The sequence below is a fragment of the Oncorhynchus gorbuscha genome, linkage group LG22, assembly GCF_021184085.1.
Source record: "Oncorhynchus gorbuscha isolate QuinsamMale2020 ecotype Even-year linkage group LG22, OgorEven_v1.0, whole genome shotgun sequence".
Lineage (NCBI taxonomy): Eukaryota > Metazoa > Chordata > Actinopteri > Salmoniformes > Salmonidae > Oncorhynchus > Oncorhynchus gorbuscha.
The window spans coordinates 49898838-49915112 of NC_060194.1; the positions used below are offsets into that span (position 1 = coordinate 49898838).

General features: G+C 44.9%; 1 protein-coding gene across 1 annotated transcript in view; it reads left to right on the forward strand.

Moving 5' to 3' along the window:
- The window catches only part of LOC124009466 (paired mesoderm homeobox protein 1-like), a 10359-nt gene extending 2429 nt beyond the window's left edge, over positions 1 to 7930 (forward strand). Inside the window, exons 2-3 of the mRNA XM_046321276.1 lie at positions 379 to 548; positions 4703 to 7930. Of these exons, the coding sequence (XP_046177232.1) occupies positions 379 to 548; positions 4703 to 4835 (303 nt within the window). The 3' untranslated portion in view covers positions 4836 to 7930. The remainder of the gene's footprint in view (positions 1 to 378; positions 549 to 4702) is intronic.
- The last annotated feature ends 8345 nt before the right edge of the window (positions 7931 to 16275 follow it).

Genomic DNA, 16275 nt, shown 5'->3' on the forward strand with positions numbered 1-16275 from the left:
TGTTCACCTGTTCTGCTCTCTCTAACATGTTCTCCTGTCCTCTCTCTCTAACAATGTTCTAACGATGTTTACCTGTCCTCTCTCTCTCTAACAATGTCCTCTCCTCTCTCTCTCTCTAACAATGTTCTCTCTCACTCTAACAATGTTCTCCTGTCCTCTCTCTTCTCTAACAATGTTCACCTGTCCTCTCTCTCTCTCTCTAACACCTGTCCTCTCTCTCTCTCTATGTTCACCTGTCCTCCTCTCTCTCTCTCTAACAATGTTCAACCTGTCCTCTCTCTCTCACTAACGATGTACACCTGTCCTCCTCTCTCTCTCTAACAATGTTCTCCTGTCCTCTTTCTCTCTAACGATGTTCTCCTGTCCCCTCTCTCCCAGGTGTGGTTTCAGAACAGGAGGGCTAAGTTCCGTCGTAACGAGCGTGCTATGCTAGCCAGTAAAAATTCCTCCATGATGAAGTCCTACTCTCGTGACCTCACGGCAGTGGAGCAGTCAATCGCACCTCGACCCAACGACTACCTGTCCTGGGGCTCCTCTTCTCCCTACAGGTAAGGACAGGTAACTGTCTCAGCTCTTTTGATTTGGGTTTTAAACCATACTGTATGTCAGATACAGGCTGGGATTTAATTAAAAAATGCAGTACTTTGTTGAAGCACCTTTGGCAGCGATTACAACCTAGAGTCTTCTTGGGTATGACGTTACTTGGCACATCTGTATTTGAGGAGTTTCTCCCATTCTTCTCTGCAGATCCTCTCAAGCTCTTCCAGGTTGGATGGGGAGGGTCTCTGCACAGCTATTTTCAGGTCTCTCCAGAGAGATTTGATTGGGTTCAAGTCCGGGCTCCTGGCTGGGCCACTCAAAGACGTTAATATTTTCCTCGATCCTGACTAGTCTCCCAGTCCCTGCTTCTGAAAAACATCCCCACAGCATGATGCTGCCATCACCATGATTCCCTCTAGGGATGGTGCCAGGTTTCCTCCAGATGTGACGCTTGGCATTCAGGCCAAAGACTTGAATCTTGGTTTCATCATACCAGAGATTCTTGTTTCTCATTGTCTGAGAGTCCTTTAGGACTCCAAGCAAGCTTTCATGTGCCTCTTACTGAGGAGTGGCTTCCATCTGTCCACTCTACCATAAAGGCCTGATTGGTGGAGGGCTGCAGAGATGGTTGTCCTTCTGGAAGGTTCTCCCATCTCCACAGAGGAACTCTGGAGCTCTGTCAGAGTGACCATTGGGTTCTTGGTCACCTCCCTGACCAAGGCCCTTCTCCCCCGATTGCTCAGTTTGGCCGGGCGGCCAACTCTAGGAAGAGTCTTGGTGGTTCTAAACTTCTTCCATTTAAGAATGATGGAGGCCACTGTGTTCTTGGGGACCTTCAATGCTGCAGACATTTTTGGTACCCTTCCCGCAGATCTGTGCCTCGACACAATCCTGTCTCTGAGCTCTACGGCCAATTCCTTCGACCTCATGGCTAGGTTTTTGCCCTGACATGCACTGTCAACTGTGGGACCTTATAAAGACAGGTGTGTGCCTTTCCAAATCATGTCCAATCAATTGAATTTACCACAGGTGGACTTCAATCAAGCTGTAGCCACATCTCAATGATGATCAATGGAAACAGGATGCACTGGAGATCAATTTCAAGTCTCATAGCAAAGGGTCTGAATACTTATGTAATAAAGGTGTTTTTTGTTTTTTGATATTTAATACATTCGCAAAAATGTATTTCCTCAATGTCATTATGGGGTATTGTATGTAGATTGTTGATTCATTTTTTAAAAAATCCATTTTAGAATAAGGCTGTAGAGTAAAAAAATGTGAAAAGTCAAGTGGTCTGGATACCTTCCGAAGGCGCTGTATACTGAGTTCACAGTCCCTACGCCGAGGTCACAGTCCCTATGCCGTGGTCACAGTCCCTATTCTGAGTTCACAGTCCCTACAGTCCCCTACGCCGAGGTCACAGTCCCTATACTGAGTTCACAGTCCCTATACTGAGTTCACAGTCCCTATACTGAGTTCACAGTCCCTATACTGAGTTCACAGTCCCTATACTGAGTTCACAATCCCTATACTGAGTTCACAGTCCCTACGCCGAGGTCACAGTCCCTATGCCGAGGTCACAGTCCCTATTCTGAGTTCACAGTCCCTATACTGAGTTCACAGTCCCTATACTGAGTTCACAGTCCCTATACTGAGTTCACAGTCCCTATACTGAGTTCACAGTCCCTATACTGAGTTCACAATCCCTATACTGAGTTCACAGTCCCTACGCCGAGGTCACAGTCCCTATGCCGAGGTCACAGTCCCTATACTGAGTTCACAGTCCCTATACCGAGTTCACAGTCCCTATACTGAGTTCACAGTCCCTACGCCGAGTTCACAGTCCCTACGCCGAGTTCACAGTCCCTACTCCGAGTTCACAGTCCCTATGCTGAGTTCACAGTCCCTATACTGAGTTCACAGTCCCTACACTGAGTTCACAGTCCCTATGCAGAGTTCACAGTCCCTATGCTGAGTTCACAGTCCCTATGCTGAGTTCACAGTCCCTATACTGAGTTCACAGTCCCTACACTGAGTTCACAGTCCCTATGCAGAGTTCACAGTCCCTATGCTGAGTTCACAGTCCCTATGCCGAGTTCACAGTCCCTATACTGAGTTCACAGTCCCTATGCAGAGTTCACAGTCCCTATACTGAGTTCACAGTCCCTATGCTGAGTTCACAGTCCCTATGCTGAGTTCACAGTCCCTATGCCGAGTTCACAGTCCCTATACTGAGTTCACAGTCCCTATGCAGAGTTCACAGTCCCTATGCTGAGTTCACAGTCCCTATACTGAGTTCACAGTCCCTACGCTGTAAACAGACTACTATATTTACCCATGGGAATGCCCATGCAAGCTCCACTGTAAATACTGTATGAAACTGGTTAAAATCGTTTTCTTTCCTTTCTCTTGACAAGGATGTCGTTGTGTGCACTGGAAGTCATATATTACACATTTTTCTATTCATTGAAAATGCAATGTTTAAAAAAAATAAAAATACAATCATATCAAGAATCACTCTGTAAATTGAATCACTGACAGAAGGCTAAACAGCCATTTTGAGGGTTGTGGTTATGGTTATGGGTTAGGCGTTTAGAGTTAGTGTTTAGGTTCGGGGTTGAAGGGTTAAGGAATGGTTATTAGGTTGAAGGGGTTAGGGTTTAGAGTTGAATGGTTAAGGGTTAGGGTTAGGTTGAAGGGTTAAGGTTGAATGGTTATGGTTAGGTTGAAGGGTTAGGGTTATGGTTCCGGTTGAAGGGTTAGGGTTAGGGGTTAGGGTTGAATGGTTAAGAGTTAGGGTTGAAGGGTTATGGTTAAGAGTTAGGTTTAGGTTGAAGGGTTATTATGGTTAGGATTATGGTTAAGAGTTAGGGTTGAAGGGTTATGGTTAGGATTATGGTTCCGGTTGAAGGGTTAGGGTTGGGGGTTAGGGTTAGGGTTGAATGGTTAAGAGTTAGGGTTGAAGGGTTATGGTTAGGATTATGGTTCGGGTTGAAGGGTTAGGGTTGAATGGTTAAGAGTTAGGGTTGAAGGGTTATGGTTAGGGTTTAGAGTTAGTGTTTAGGTTTAGGTTCGGGTTTGAAGGGTTAGGGTTATGGTTAGGGGTTAGGGTTAGAGGTTGGAGTTAGGGGTTAGGGGCTATGGGTTAAGGGTTAGGGTTGAAGGGTTAGGTATTAGGGTTCGGGTTGAAGGGTTAGGGGTTAGGGTTGAATGGTTAAGAGTTAGGGTTGAAGGGTTATGGTTAGGGTTTAGAGTTAGTGTTTAGGTTTAGGTTCGGGGTTGAAGGGTTGGGGGTTAGGGTTCGGGTTGAAGGGTTAGGGTTGGGGGTTAGGGTTAGAGGTTGGAGTTAGGGGTTAGGGGCTATGGGTTAGGGTTAGGGTTGAAGGGTTAGGGATTAGGGCTAGAGTTAGGGGTTAGGGGCTATGGGTTAGGGGTTAAGGTTGAATGGTTAGAGTTAGTGTTGAAGGGTTAGGGTTAGGATTATGGTTCGGGTTGAAAAGTTAGGGTTGGGGATTAGGGCTAGAGTTAGGGGTTGGGGTTAGGGGCTATGGGTTAGGGGTTATGGTTAGGGCTGAAGGGTTAGGGATTAGGGTTAGGGTTTAGGGCTAGAGTTAGGGGTTAGGGCTAGAGTTAGAGTTTAGGGTTAGGGTTAGGGTTAGTGGTTCGGGTTAGTGGTTAGGGTTAGGGTTAGTGGTTAGGGTTAGGGTTAGGGTTAGTGGTTAGGGGTTAGTGGTTAGGGTTAGGGTTAGTGGTTAGGGTTAGGGTTAGTGGTTAGGGTTAGTGGTTAGGGTTAGTGGTTAGGGTTAGGGTTAGGGTTAGGGTTAGTGGTTAGGGTTAGTGGTTAGGGTTAGTGGTTAGGGTTAGTGGTTAGTGGTTAGTGGTTAGGGTTAGGGGTTAGGGTTAGTGGTTAGGGTTAGTGGTTAGGGTTAGTGGTTAGGGTTAGTGGTTAGGGTTAGTGGTTAGGGTTAGTGGTTAGGGTTAGGGTTAGGGGTTAGGGTTAGTGGTTAGGGTTAGTGGTTAGGGTTAGTGGTTAGTGGTTAGTGGTTAGGGTTAGTGGTTAGGGTTAGGGTTAGTGGTTAGGGTTAGTGGTTAGGGTTAGTGGTTAGGATTCAGGGTTAATATATAGTTTAATAATTACTCTATTTTCTCCCTAACTCTCTAGTGCCATGGCAGCGTACCCCCCCACCTGTTCCCCCACCACCTCAGCCCAGGGGATGAACATGGCTAACAGCATCGCTAACCTCCGGCTCAAAGCCAAGGAGTACAGCCTCAACCAGTTGCCTACTGTCAACTGATGAAGAGGAGGAAGATTAATGCTTCTCCTAAAGTCTAGAGAGTTCTACAGAGAAATCACGTTTACCAAAGGACGACACAACAAGCAGTTCAAACTGCAGTCTTTGTTTTTAACGTCATTATTTCAATGAATGTATTTAGTGTGTTTTCATGTGCGTGATCGTCTACAGAAAACTGGTCCTACACGCGAGAGACATTTGAGAGCATATCCTGTCCAGCTAAGTAGCATATCCTGTCCAGCTAAGTAGCATATCCTGTCCAGCTAAGTAGCATATCCTGTCCAGCTAAGTAGCCACGATGGCCAATGAACCAGAGGGTAACTGACTGTATTTATCATTGTTATACAGTTTTACTATCAACTTCCTCTCCTCACTTGCACCAACAGGAAATGTGCCACCTTTGCCTTAGAATTTCAGAATGTCAAACATTTGGGGACTTTTGGGAGACTTGTATTGATATCTATATTTTTGGGCTGGTTTGAAAACTTTTGGAAAGTTTTTTTGTATAATTATTTTGAGAACTCTGGACTTATGATGAATTCTAACTCGAAACAAAGACACAAACAGTCAGGCAAACTTTTCTAACCCGAACTCTTTCCCCAGCACTGGCCTGAGGAGCCAAGCCTTCTCTCCTGGGGTTATATTAGGAGCCTTCTCTCCTGGGGTTATATTAGGAGCCTTCTCTCCTGGGGTTATATGAGGAGCCTTCTCTCCTGGGGTTATATGAGGAGCCTTCTCTCCTGGGGTTATATGAGGAGCCTTCTCTCCTGGGGTTATATGAGGAGCCTTCTCTCCTGGGGTTATATTAGGAGCCTTCTCTCCTGGGGTTATATGAGGAGCCAAGCCTTCTCTCCTGGGGTTATATTAGGAGCCTTCTCTCCTGGGGTTATATTAGGAGCCAAGCCTTCTCTCCTGGGGTTATATGAGGAGCCTTCTCTCCTGGGGTTATATTAGGAGCCTTCTCTCCTGGGGTTATATTAGGAGCCTTCTCTCCTGGGGTTATATTAGGAGCCTTCTCTCCTGGGGTTATATTAGGAGCCTTCTCTCCTGGAGTTATATTAGGAGCCGAGCCTTCTCTCCTGGGGTTATTTGAGGAGCCAAGCCTTCTCTCCTGGGGTTATTTGAGGAGCCAAGCCTTCTCTCCTGGGGTTATATTAGGAGCCTTCTCTCCTGGGGTTATATGAGGAGCCAAGCCTTCTCTCCTGGGGTTATATGAGGAGCCTTCTCTCCTGGGGTTATATGAGGATCCTTCTCTCCTGGGGTTATATGAGGAGCCAAGCCTTCTCTCCTGGGGTTATATTAGGAGCCTTCTCTCCTGGGGTTATATTAGGAGCCTTCTCTCCTGGGGTTATATTAGGAGCCTTCTCTCCTGGGGTTATATTAGGAGCCTTCTCTCCTGGGGTTATATTAGGAGCCTTCTCTCCTGGGGTTATATCAGGAGCCTTCTCTCCTGGGGTTATATTAGGAGCCTTCTCTCCTGGGGTTATATGAGGAGCCAAGCCTTCTCTCCTGGGGTTATATGAGGAGCCTTCTCTCCTGGGGTTATATGAGGAGCCAAGCCTTCTCTCCTGGGATTATATTAGGAGCCTTCTCTCCTGGGGTTATATTAGGAGCCTTCTCTCCTGGGGTTATATGAGGAGCCAAGCCTTCTCTCCTGGGGTTATATGAGGAGCCTTCTCTCCTGGGGTTATATTAGGAGCCTTCTCTCCTGGGGTTATATTAGGAGCCTTCTCTCCTGGGGTTATATTAGGAGCCAAGCCTTCTCTCCTGGGGTTATATTAGGAGCCAAGCCTTCTCTCCTGGGGTTATATTAGGAGCCTTCTCTCCTGGGGTTATATGAGGAGCCAAGCCTTCTCTCCTGGGGTTATATGAGGAGCCAAGCCTTCTCTCCTGGGGTTATATTAGGAGCCTTCTCTCCTGGGGTTATATTAGGAGCCTTCTCTCCTGGGGTTATATTAGGAGCCAAGCCTTCTCTCCTGGGGTTATATTAGGAGCCAAGCCTTCTCTCCTGGGGTTATATTAGGAGCCAAGCCTTCTCTCCTGGGGTTATATTAGGAGCCTTCTCTCCTGGGGTTATATTAGGAGCCAAGCCTTCTCTCCTGGGGTTATATTAGGAGACAAGCCTTCTCTCCTGGGGTTATATTAGGAGCCTTCTCTCCTGGGGTTATATGAGGATCCAAGCCTTCTCTCCTGGGGTTATATTAGGAGCCTTCTCTCCTGGGGTTATATTAGGAGCCAAGACTTCTCTCCTGGGGTTATATGAGGAGCCTTCTCTCATGGGGTTATATTAGGTGCCTTCTCTCCTGGGGTTATATTAGGTGCCTTCTCTCCTGGGGTTATATGAGGAGCCTTCTCTCCTGGGGTTATATTAGGAGCCTTCTCTCCTGGGGTTATATGAGGAGCCTTCCCTCCTGGGGTTATATTAGGAGCCTTCTCTCCTGGGGTTATATGAGGAGCCTTCTCTACTGGGGTTATATTAGGAGCCTTCTCTCCTGGGGTTATATTAGGAGCCTTCTCTCCTGGGGTTATATTAGGAGCCTTCTCTCCTGGGGTTATATTAGGAGCCTTCTCTCCTGGGGTTATATTAGGAGCCAAGCCTTCTCTCCTGGGGTTATATTAGGAGCCAAGCCTTCTCTCCTGGGGTTATATTAGGAGCCTTCTCTCCTGGGGTTATATGAGGAGCCTTCTCTCCTGGGGTTATATTAGGAGCCTTCTCTCCTGGGGTTATATTAGGAGCCTTCTCTCCTGGGGTTATATTAGGAGCCTTCTCTCCTGGGGTTATATTAGGAGCCTTCTCTCCTGGGGTTATATTAGGAGCCAAGCCTTCTCTCCTGGGGTTATATTAGGAGCCAAGCCTTCTCTCCTGGGGTTATATTAGGAGCCTTCTCTCCTGGGGTTATATTAGGAGCCAAGCCTTCTCTCCTGGGGTTATATTAGGAGCCAAGCCTTCTCTCCTGGGGTTATATGAGGAGCCTTCTCTCCTGGGGTTATATTAGGAGTCTTCTCTCCTGGGGTTATATGAGGAGCCTTCTCTCCTGGGGTTATATGAGGAGCCTTCTCTCCTGGGGTTATATTAGGAGCCTTCTCTCCTGGGGTTATATCAGGAGCCTTGTCCTGTTATATTGTTGGTTATATTTTCTCTCCTGGGGTTATATCAGTTCTCTCCTGGGGTTATATTAGGCCTTCTTCCTGGGGTTATATTAGGAGCCTTCTCTCCTGGGGTTATATTAGGACCCTTCTCTCCTGGGGTTATATTAGGAGCCTTCTCTCCTGGGGTTATATTAGGAGCCTTCTCTCCTGGGGTTATATTAGGAGCCTTCTCTCCTGGGGTTATATTAGGAGCCTTCTCTCCTGGGGTTATATTAGGAGCCTTCTCTCCTGGGTTATATTAGGAGCCTTCTCTCCTGGGGTTATATTAGGAGCCTTCTCTCCTGGGGTTATGATGGTACTATATGGGACTTGGAAAGAAGCCCGAACAACGTCTTGTCCTGTTACCATTGTTGGTATTATTTTCTTATTTTCAGTTGGAGACGGTCATCTTTAGTTAATGCCTTACACAGCCACAGCTCGAGCTGATTCAACATGTGTTGATCAACCCCATTAGTCTTTTGAATTTAATAAGGTCTAATAGCCTCTGTTTATATCCTGATATATCTTTAATCGACCCCATTAGTCTGTTTACTAAGGACTAACAGATTAATAACCTCTGTTTATACCCTGATATATAGTAACGACCCTCTGCAATAAGAGATGCTGTCATTCACAGAATACTTCACTGTACTGACACCATTAGGTATGACCCTCTGCAATATAAGAGATGCTGTCATTCACAGAATACTGACACCATTAGGTACGACCCTCTGCAATATAAGAGATGCTGTCATTCACAGAATACTGACACCATTAGTAGCGACCCTCTGCAATATAAGAGATGCTGTCATTCACAGAATACTGACACCATTAGTAACGACCCTCTGCAATATAAGAGATGCTGTCATTCACAGAATACTGACACCATTAGTAACGACCCTCTGCAATATAAGAGATGCTGTCATTCACAGAATACTTCACTGTACTGACACCATTAGGTACGACCCTCTGCAATATAAGAGATGCTGTCATTCACAGAATACTGACACCATGTTAGCGCTGCAACGTTCTAGAAGCGCCTCATAATGGTCTTTAGACGTTTTCCATGTGTAAAGATCTAACCATTTCAACCTGCAGACTCATAGAGGGAAACATGTCTATAAAGGATTTGTGTTAAATGTGTATTTGTTAGAGAGCTGTATTAGTTTTACAAAAATTATATACACTGAGTGTACAAAATATTAGGAACACCTTCCTAGCCTCTGGAAGTATACTGGAAGTCCCATTTTTGATGAGCTGAAATAAAAGATCACAGAAATGTTCCATATGTACAAAAAGCTTATTTCTCTCAAATTTGTTGGGCACAGATGTGTTTACATCCCTGTTAGTGAGCATTTCTCCTTCGCCAAGATTCTCCATCCACCTGACAGGTGTGGCATATCAAGAAGCTGATTAAACAGCATGATCATTACACAGGTGCACCTTGTGCTTGGGACAATAAAAGGCAATTCTAAAATGTGCAGTTTTGCCAGACAACACAATGCCACAGATTTCTCAAGTTTTGGGGGAGCGTGCCATTGGCATGCTGACTGCAGGAATGTCCACCAGAGCTGTTGCCAGATAATTTAATGTTAATTTCTCTACCATAAGCCGCCGAGAATTTGGCAGTACATCCAACCGGCCTCACAACCTCAGACCATGTGTAACCACGCCAACCCAGGAACTCCACTTCCTGCTTCTTCACCTGCGGGATCGTCTGAGACCAGCCACCTGGACAACTGATGAAACTGAGGAGTATTTATGTCTGTAATAAAGCCCTTTTGTGAAGAAAAAAAAACAAATTCTGATTGGCTGGGCCTGGCTCCCCAGTGGCTGGGCTTAACCCCCCCCAGGCCCACCCATGGCTGCCCCCTGCCCAGTCATGTGAAATCCATAGATTAGGGCCTAATACATTTATTTAACTGGACTGATTTCCTTATATGAACTGTAATTCTGTAAAATCTTAGAAATTGTTGGTTAAAAAACATACCCATTTGAAACTGCCTATTTCTCAGGCCCAGAAACTAGAATATGCATATAATTGTCAGATTTGGAAAGAAAACACTCTAAAGTTTCAAAAACTGTTAAAATATTGTCTGTGAGTAACATAACTGATATTGCAGGTGAAAACCAGAGGAAAGTCAAACCAGGAAGTGCTGTTTTTCCTGAAAGCTCTCTGTTCCATTGGATGCCTTGTCTCCATTTAAAGGGATATCAACCCGATTCCTTTTCCTGTGGCTTCCCCAAGATGTCAACAGTCTTTAGACATAAAAATGAGCGAGAAAGATACATCGCATCAGTGGATAGCTGGGTGTTCACAGAGTTTTGCTTGCGCAACAGAGTGGGGCAGCCATTGTCTCTCCCTCTCCTATTGAAAAAGCGACAGTCCCGGTTGATATATTATCAATTATATATTTAAAAACAACCTGAGGATTGATTATAAAAAAACGTTTCACATGTTTCTGTGGACATTACGGATACTATTTGGAATTTATTTTTAGTAATTTCATTTGAATTTGGCGCACTGCAATTCAGCGGGTGTTGATGAAAATGATCCCGCTAAAGGGATGGGGTGTGTAAAGAAGTTAATGGTTGTATTCTCATGATTGGGACCTACTGGCTTATTATGTCTGAGTTTATGGACTGCTTATCCTTTAACATCATGCTGTGTGTGACTGCTGTCTTTCCATCAGCCCTATGCAGTGGTGCCTGTAGAAGAGGGTATAATTAGAGTGGGTGGGTATACCTACTTACCCTAAATATTAGGGTAACTTCTACAGCCACCACTACACCACTGCTAACAAGAAACAAATAATGCTCCTGTTGTCAATTAGAGATGTTTTTAAAGAGCTGTGTGGAGTAACGCCAGGGTAGTGGGTTCGATCCCCGGGACCACCCATACGTAGAATGTATGCACACATGACTGTAAGTCGCTTTGGATAAAAGCGTCTGCTAAATGGCATATATTATTATTATTATTATATTAGAAGGGAATGTGGATAGAACTGCTGCGTTTTTGGGAAGAAGCGATGATAATCAGGGAGAATATCCCATTCGCTGCCACGAAAGTAGCCGACCAATGCAGAGAGAGAGAAAGAGAGTGAGAGCAGCTGATTCGATGATCCTGCAGAACAGAGGTAAGTGTTCTACTCCCTGTGTCACAAATCCTGGGCCTTTAGGCAGAGCCAGTAGAAACAATCACATATGATGTGGTTCACAATTATTATAATGCCGGTTTTACAACATTGCCTTAGGTATCCTCTGAGAGGGATATGTAATGCTCTTTGAAACAGCACTCTTCAGTCATTGTAAACTACCTCTAATACTTACACCTCTCAGGGTATTTCAAATAGCCGTTAGGCAGGCCTAGTTATAAGTTGTGTTTCAAATGGTACCATTTTCTCTACATAGAACACTGCTGGTGGTGCACTATTTAGGGAATAGGGTGCCCATTTGGGAATCATTCATACTTCTATCTCTAACAATACACTGTAGCCAAGCCAATAAGCCAGCCCCATTACTAGAGGTTCTAAACATTGGTCCAATCAGAGATAATTAGTATTCTAATAGGAGTCATATGAACATGTGTTCTGTGATTTATTCTCTAGGTTTAATGTGAATGTGGTTTTAATCAACTCGAGGTTGACTTTCCCTACAGTCACTGCTTATTAGAGGGGTTTACACATGAGAACAGTGAAAAGAGAGAACTATCGCCACCTGGTGGCCTGTTATTGTAACGACAACTGGAGAGTTCTTCATATGGATGTCCGGCTGATGGTTAATGCCAAGTCTTTCTGGCTAATGACGGTTTTGTCAAATGTACACTATAGTGGCCTGGAAATACGATGACATGTCTAAAGTAGACAAATAATTAATGGAAAACAACTATTCTATCATTATGAAGTCGTCATTTTTACTTTAGAGAGATGGCAATGATGCCATCAGCTAGCAATGTTGGTCAGAAATAGCTAACAATGCTAACCTTAGCTAGCTAACAATTGAGTGCTCTAGCCTCAATCTTAGCTAGTTAGCTAAAGTTTACTACATCTAAACGCAATCTGGAGACATCACAATGATGACAAATGCTTGTCCTAATAATTATTTCTAATCTGTTCAAATGGTGCCGTACTGGATCAATCAATCAATCAAAGGTATTTATATATCCCTTCTTACATCAGCTGATATCTCAAAGTGCTGTACAGAAACCCAGCCTAAAACCCCAAACAGCAAACAATGCAGGTGTAAAAGCACGGTGGCTAGGAAAAACTCCCTAGAAAGGCCAGAACCTAGGAAGAAACCTAGATGGGAACCAGGCTATGAGGGGCTGATCAGAGATGCAGCCAAGAGGCCCATGATCACTCTGGATGAACTGCAGAGATCTACAGCTGAGGTGGGAGACTCTGTCCATAGGACAACAATCAGTCGTATATTGCACAAATCTGGCCTTTATGGAAGAGTGGCAAGAAGAAAGCCATTTCTTAAAGATATCCATAAAAAGTGTTGTTTAAAGTTTGCCACAAGCCACCTGGGAGACACACCAAACATGTGGAAGAAGGTGCTCTGGTCAGATGAAACCAAAATTGAACTTTTTGGCAACAATGCAAAACTTTATGTTTGGCGTAAAAGCAACACAGCAACACACCATCCCCACTGTCAAACATGGTGGTGGCAGCATCATGGTTTGGGCCTGCTTTTCTTCAGCAGGGACAGGGAAGATGGTTAAAATTGATGGGAAGATGGATGGAGCCAAATACAGGACCATTCTGGAAGAAAACATGATGGAGTCTGCAAAAGACCTGAGACTGGGACGGAGATTTGTCTTCCAACAAGACAATGATCCAAAACTTAAAGCAAAATCTACAATGGAATGGTTCAAAAATAAACATATCCAGGTGTTAGAATAGCCAAGTCAAAGTCCAGACCTGAATCCAATCGAGAATCTGTGGAAAGAACTGAAAACTGCTGTTCACAAATGCTCTCCATCCAACCTCACTGAGCTCGAGCTGTTTTGCAAGGAGGAATGGGAAAAAAATTCAGTCTCTCGATGTGTAAAACTGATAGAGACATACCCCAAGCGACTTACAGCTGTAATCGCAGCAAAAGGTGGCGCTACAAAGTATTAACTTAAGGGGGCTGAATAATAATAATGTCGTTCCACAATTTTTCAGTTTTTGATTTGTTAAAAAAGTTTGAAATATCCAATAAATGTCGTTCCACTTCATGATTGTGTCCCACTTGTTGTTGATTCTTCACAAAAAAATACAGTTTTATATCTTTATGTTTAAAGCCTGAAATGTGGCAAAAGGTCGCAAAGTTCAAGGGGGGCAAATACTTTCGCAAGGCACTGTATAACAGACTGACCCTAGCCCCCCAACACAATCTATTACAGCATAAATACTGGAGGCTGAGACATTGTTACACTGTGTAACCCTTCTTGGAATCCCTGATAGTCAAATACCGACCTTTCCACCTCCCGAGGGAGTTTTTTGCTATTATCGTGACTATTGTATACATTCTACCTCAGGACTTGAAAAATAACAAGCTAACTTAAATCCAAAAGGCTGCTTTTCCGGTTGCTGGCGATTTGAATTTCACATCATTAAGACACAACTTCCATCAACACGTCTTCAAAGCCACTAGGGGAGATAAAGTTGTAGACCACTGTTATTCTACCCTCAAGCAAGTAGACTCTCCCTCATCAGGGCTACCACATACAGGGCTATCATAGACAACCCCGAGGACAGGAACAAGTACAGGAAGTCCCGCTATGGCCTCAATGTAGTCTCAATTCAGTCTCAATTCATTATGTGATCTGAGGATGATTCCGCGGGCCGTATTGAATCAGATCGCGGGCCGCATACCGCCCCCAGGGCCAGCCATTGCCCTGCCCTAGAGGGTTCCCTAACAACCGTCTGAAATGCCCGAGAGGGTTCCCTAACAACCGTCTGTAATGCCCTAGAGGGTTCCCTAACAACCGTCTGTAATGCCCTAGAGGGTTCCCTAACAACCGTCTGTAATGCCCTAGAGGGTTCCCTAACAACCGTCTGTAATGCCCTAGAGGGTTCCCTAACAACCGTCTGTAATGCCCTAGAGGGTTCCCTAACAACCGTCTGTAATGCCCTAGAGGGTTCCCTAACAACCGTCTGTAATGCCCGAGAGGGTTCCCTAACAACCGTCTGTAATGCCCGAGAGGGTTCACTAACAACCGTCTGAAATGCCCTAGAGGGTTCCCTAACAACCGTCTGTAATGCCCTAGAGGGTTCCCTAACAACCGTCTGTAATGCCCTAGAGGGTTCCCTAACAACCGTCTGTAATGCCCTAGAGGGTTCCCTAACAACCGTCTGTAATGCCCTAGAGGGTTCCCTAACAACCGTCTGTAATGCCCTAGAGGGTTCCCTAACAACCGTCTGTAATGCCCGAGAGGGTTCCCTAACAACCGTCTGAAATGCCCTAGAGGGTTCCCTAACAACCGTCTGAAATGCCCTAGAGGGTTCCCTAACAACCGTCTGTAATGCCCTAGAGGGTCCCCTAACAACCGTCTGAAATGCCCTAGAGGGTCCCCTAACAACCGTCTGAAAGGCGCTAGAGGGTTCCCTAACAACCGTCTGAAATGCCCTCGAGGGTTCCCTAACAACCATCTGTAATGCCCTAGAGGGTTCCCTAACAACCGTCTGAAATGCCCTCGAGGGTTCCCTAACAACCGTCTGTAATGCCCTAGAGGGTTCCCTAACAACCGTCTGTAATGCCCTAGAGGGTTCCCTAACAACCGTCTGTAATGCCCTAGAGGGTTCCCTAACAATCGTCTGTAATGCCCTAGAGGGTTCCCTAACAACCGTCTGAAATGCCCTAGAGGGTTCCCTAACAACCGTCTGAAATGCACTAGGATGAACTGCACCCAATGGCTTCAATACAATGGCAGCTGCATTCATCTAGATGATATCGCCATAATCAATAACCAGAAGGATGTTGGCTGAATGATTTGTTTCCTGCTATGTAAACAAAATGCAGAAGCTGTTCCTATTGAAGAAGCCTATTTTAATTCTTAATTTCTTCACTAATGTATCAACATCGACGATGCATTTTGAAAGATACAGCACCTTCAGAAAGTATTCACACCTCTTGACTCCTTCCACATTTGGTCCTGTTTACAGCCTTAATTCAAAATGGATTATATTTCGATTTTTTACTAAACAGAGAACATCCCTGGTCATCCCTACGGTCTCTGATCTGGAGGACTCACTAAACAGAGAACATCCCTGGTCATCCCTACTGCCTCTAATCTGGAGGACTCACTAAACAGAGAACATCCCTACTGCCTCTGATCTGGAGGACTCACTAAACAGAGAACATCCCTGGTCATCCCTACTGCCTCTGATCTGGAGGACTCACTAAACAGAGAACATCCCTGGTCATCCCTACTGCCTCTGATCTGGAGGACTCACTAAACAGAGAACATCCCTACTGCCTCTGATCTGGAGGACTCACTAAACAGAGAACATCCCTACTGCCTCTGATCTGGAGGACTCACTAAACAGAGAACATCCCTACTGCCTCTGATCTAGAGGACTCACTAAACAGAGCACATCCCTGGTCATCCCTACTGTCTCTGACCTGGAGGACTCACTAAACAGAGCACATCCCTGGTCATCCCTACTGCCTCTGATCTGGAGGACTCACTAAACAGAGAACATCCCTGGTCATCCCTACTGCCTCTGATCTGGAGGACTCACTAAACAGAGAACATCCCTGGTCATCCCTACTGCCTCTGATATGGAGGACTCACTAAACAGAGAACATCCCTGGTCATCCCTACTGCCTCTAATCTGGAGGACTCACAAAACATGCTTCATTTATAAATTATGTCTGAGTGTTGGAGCGTGCCCCTGGATATCCGTATATTTACAAAAAACACGAAATGGTGCTGTCTTGCTTGCTTAACATAAGTAATTTGAATGATTTATACTTAAGTGTATTTAAAACCAAATACATTTAGACTTTTACTCAAGTAGTATTTTACAGGGTGACTTTCACTTGAGTAACTTTCTATTAAGGTATCTTTACTTTTACTCAAGTATGACTATTGGATACTTTTTACACTTTTTACACCTCTTACTGCAGCTCTCTGCCCTTCTTATTGCAGCTCTCTGCCCTTCTTATTGCAGCTCTCTGCCCTTCTTATTGCAGCTCTCTGCCCTTATTGCAACTCTCTTAAATGGGAGGCAACAGTCATAATATACTTTGCTTAACAGCCAATGTGTATTATTTAACATTACTATTAAAATAGTATTCACTTCTAGAAACTTCTAGAACTGGA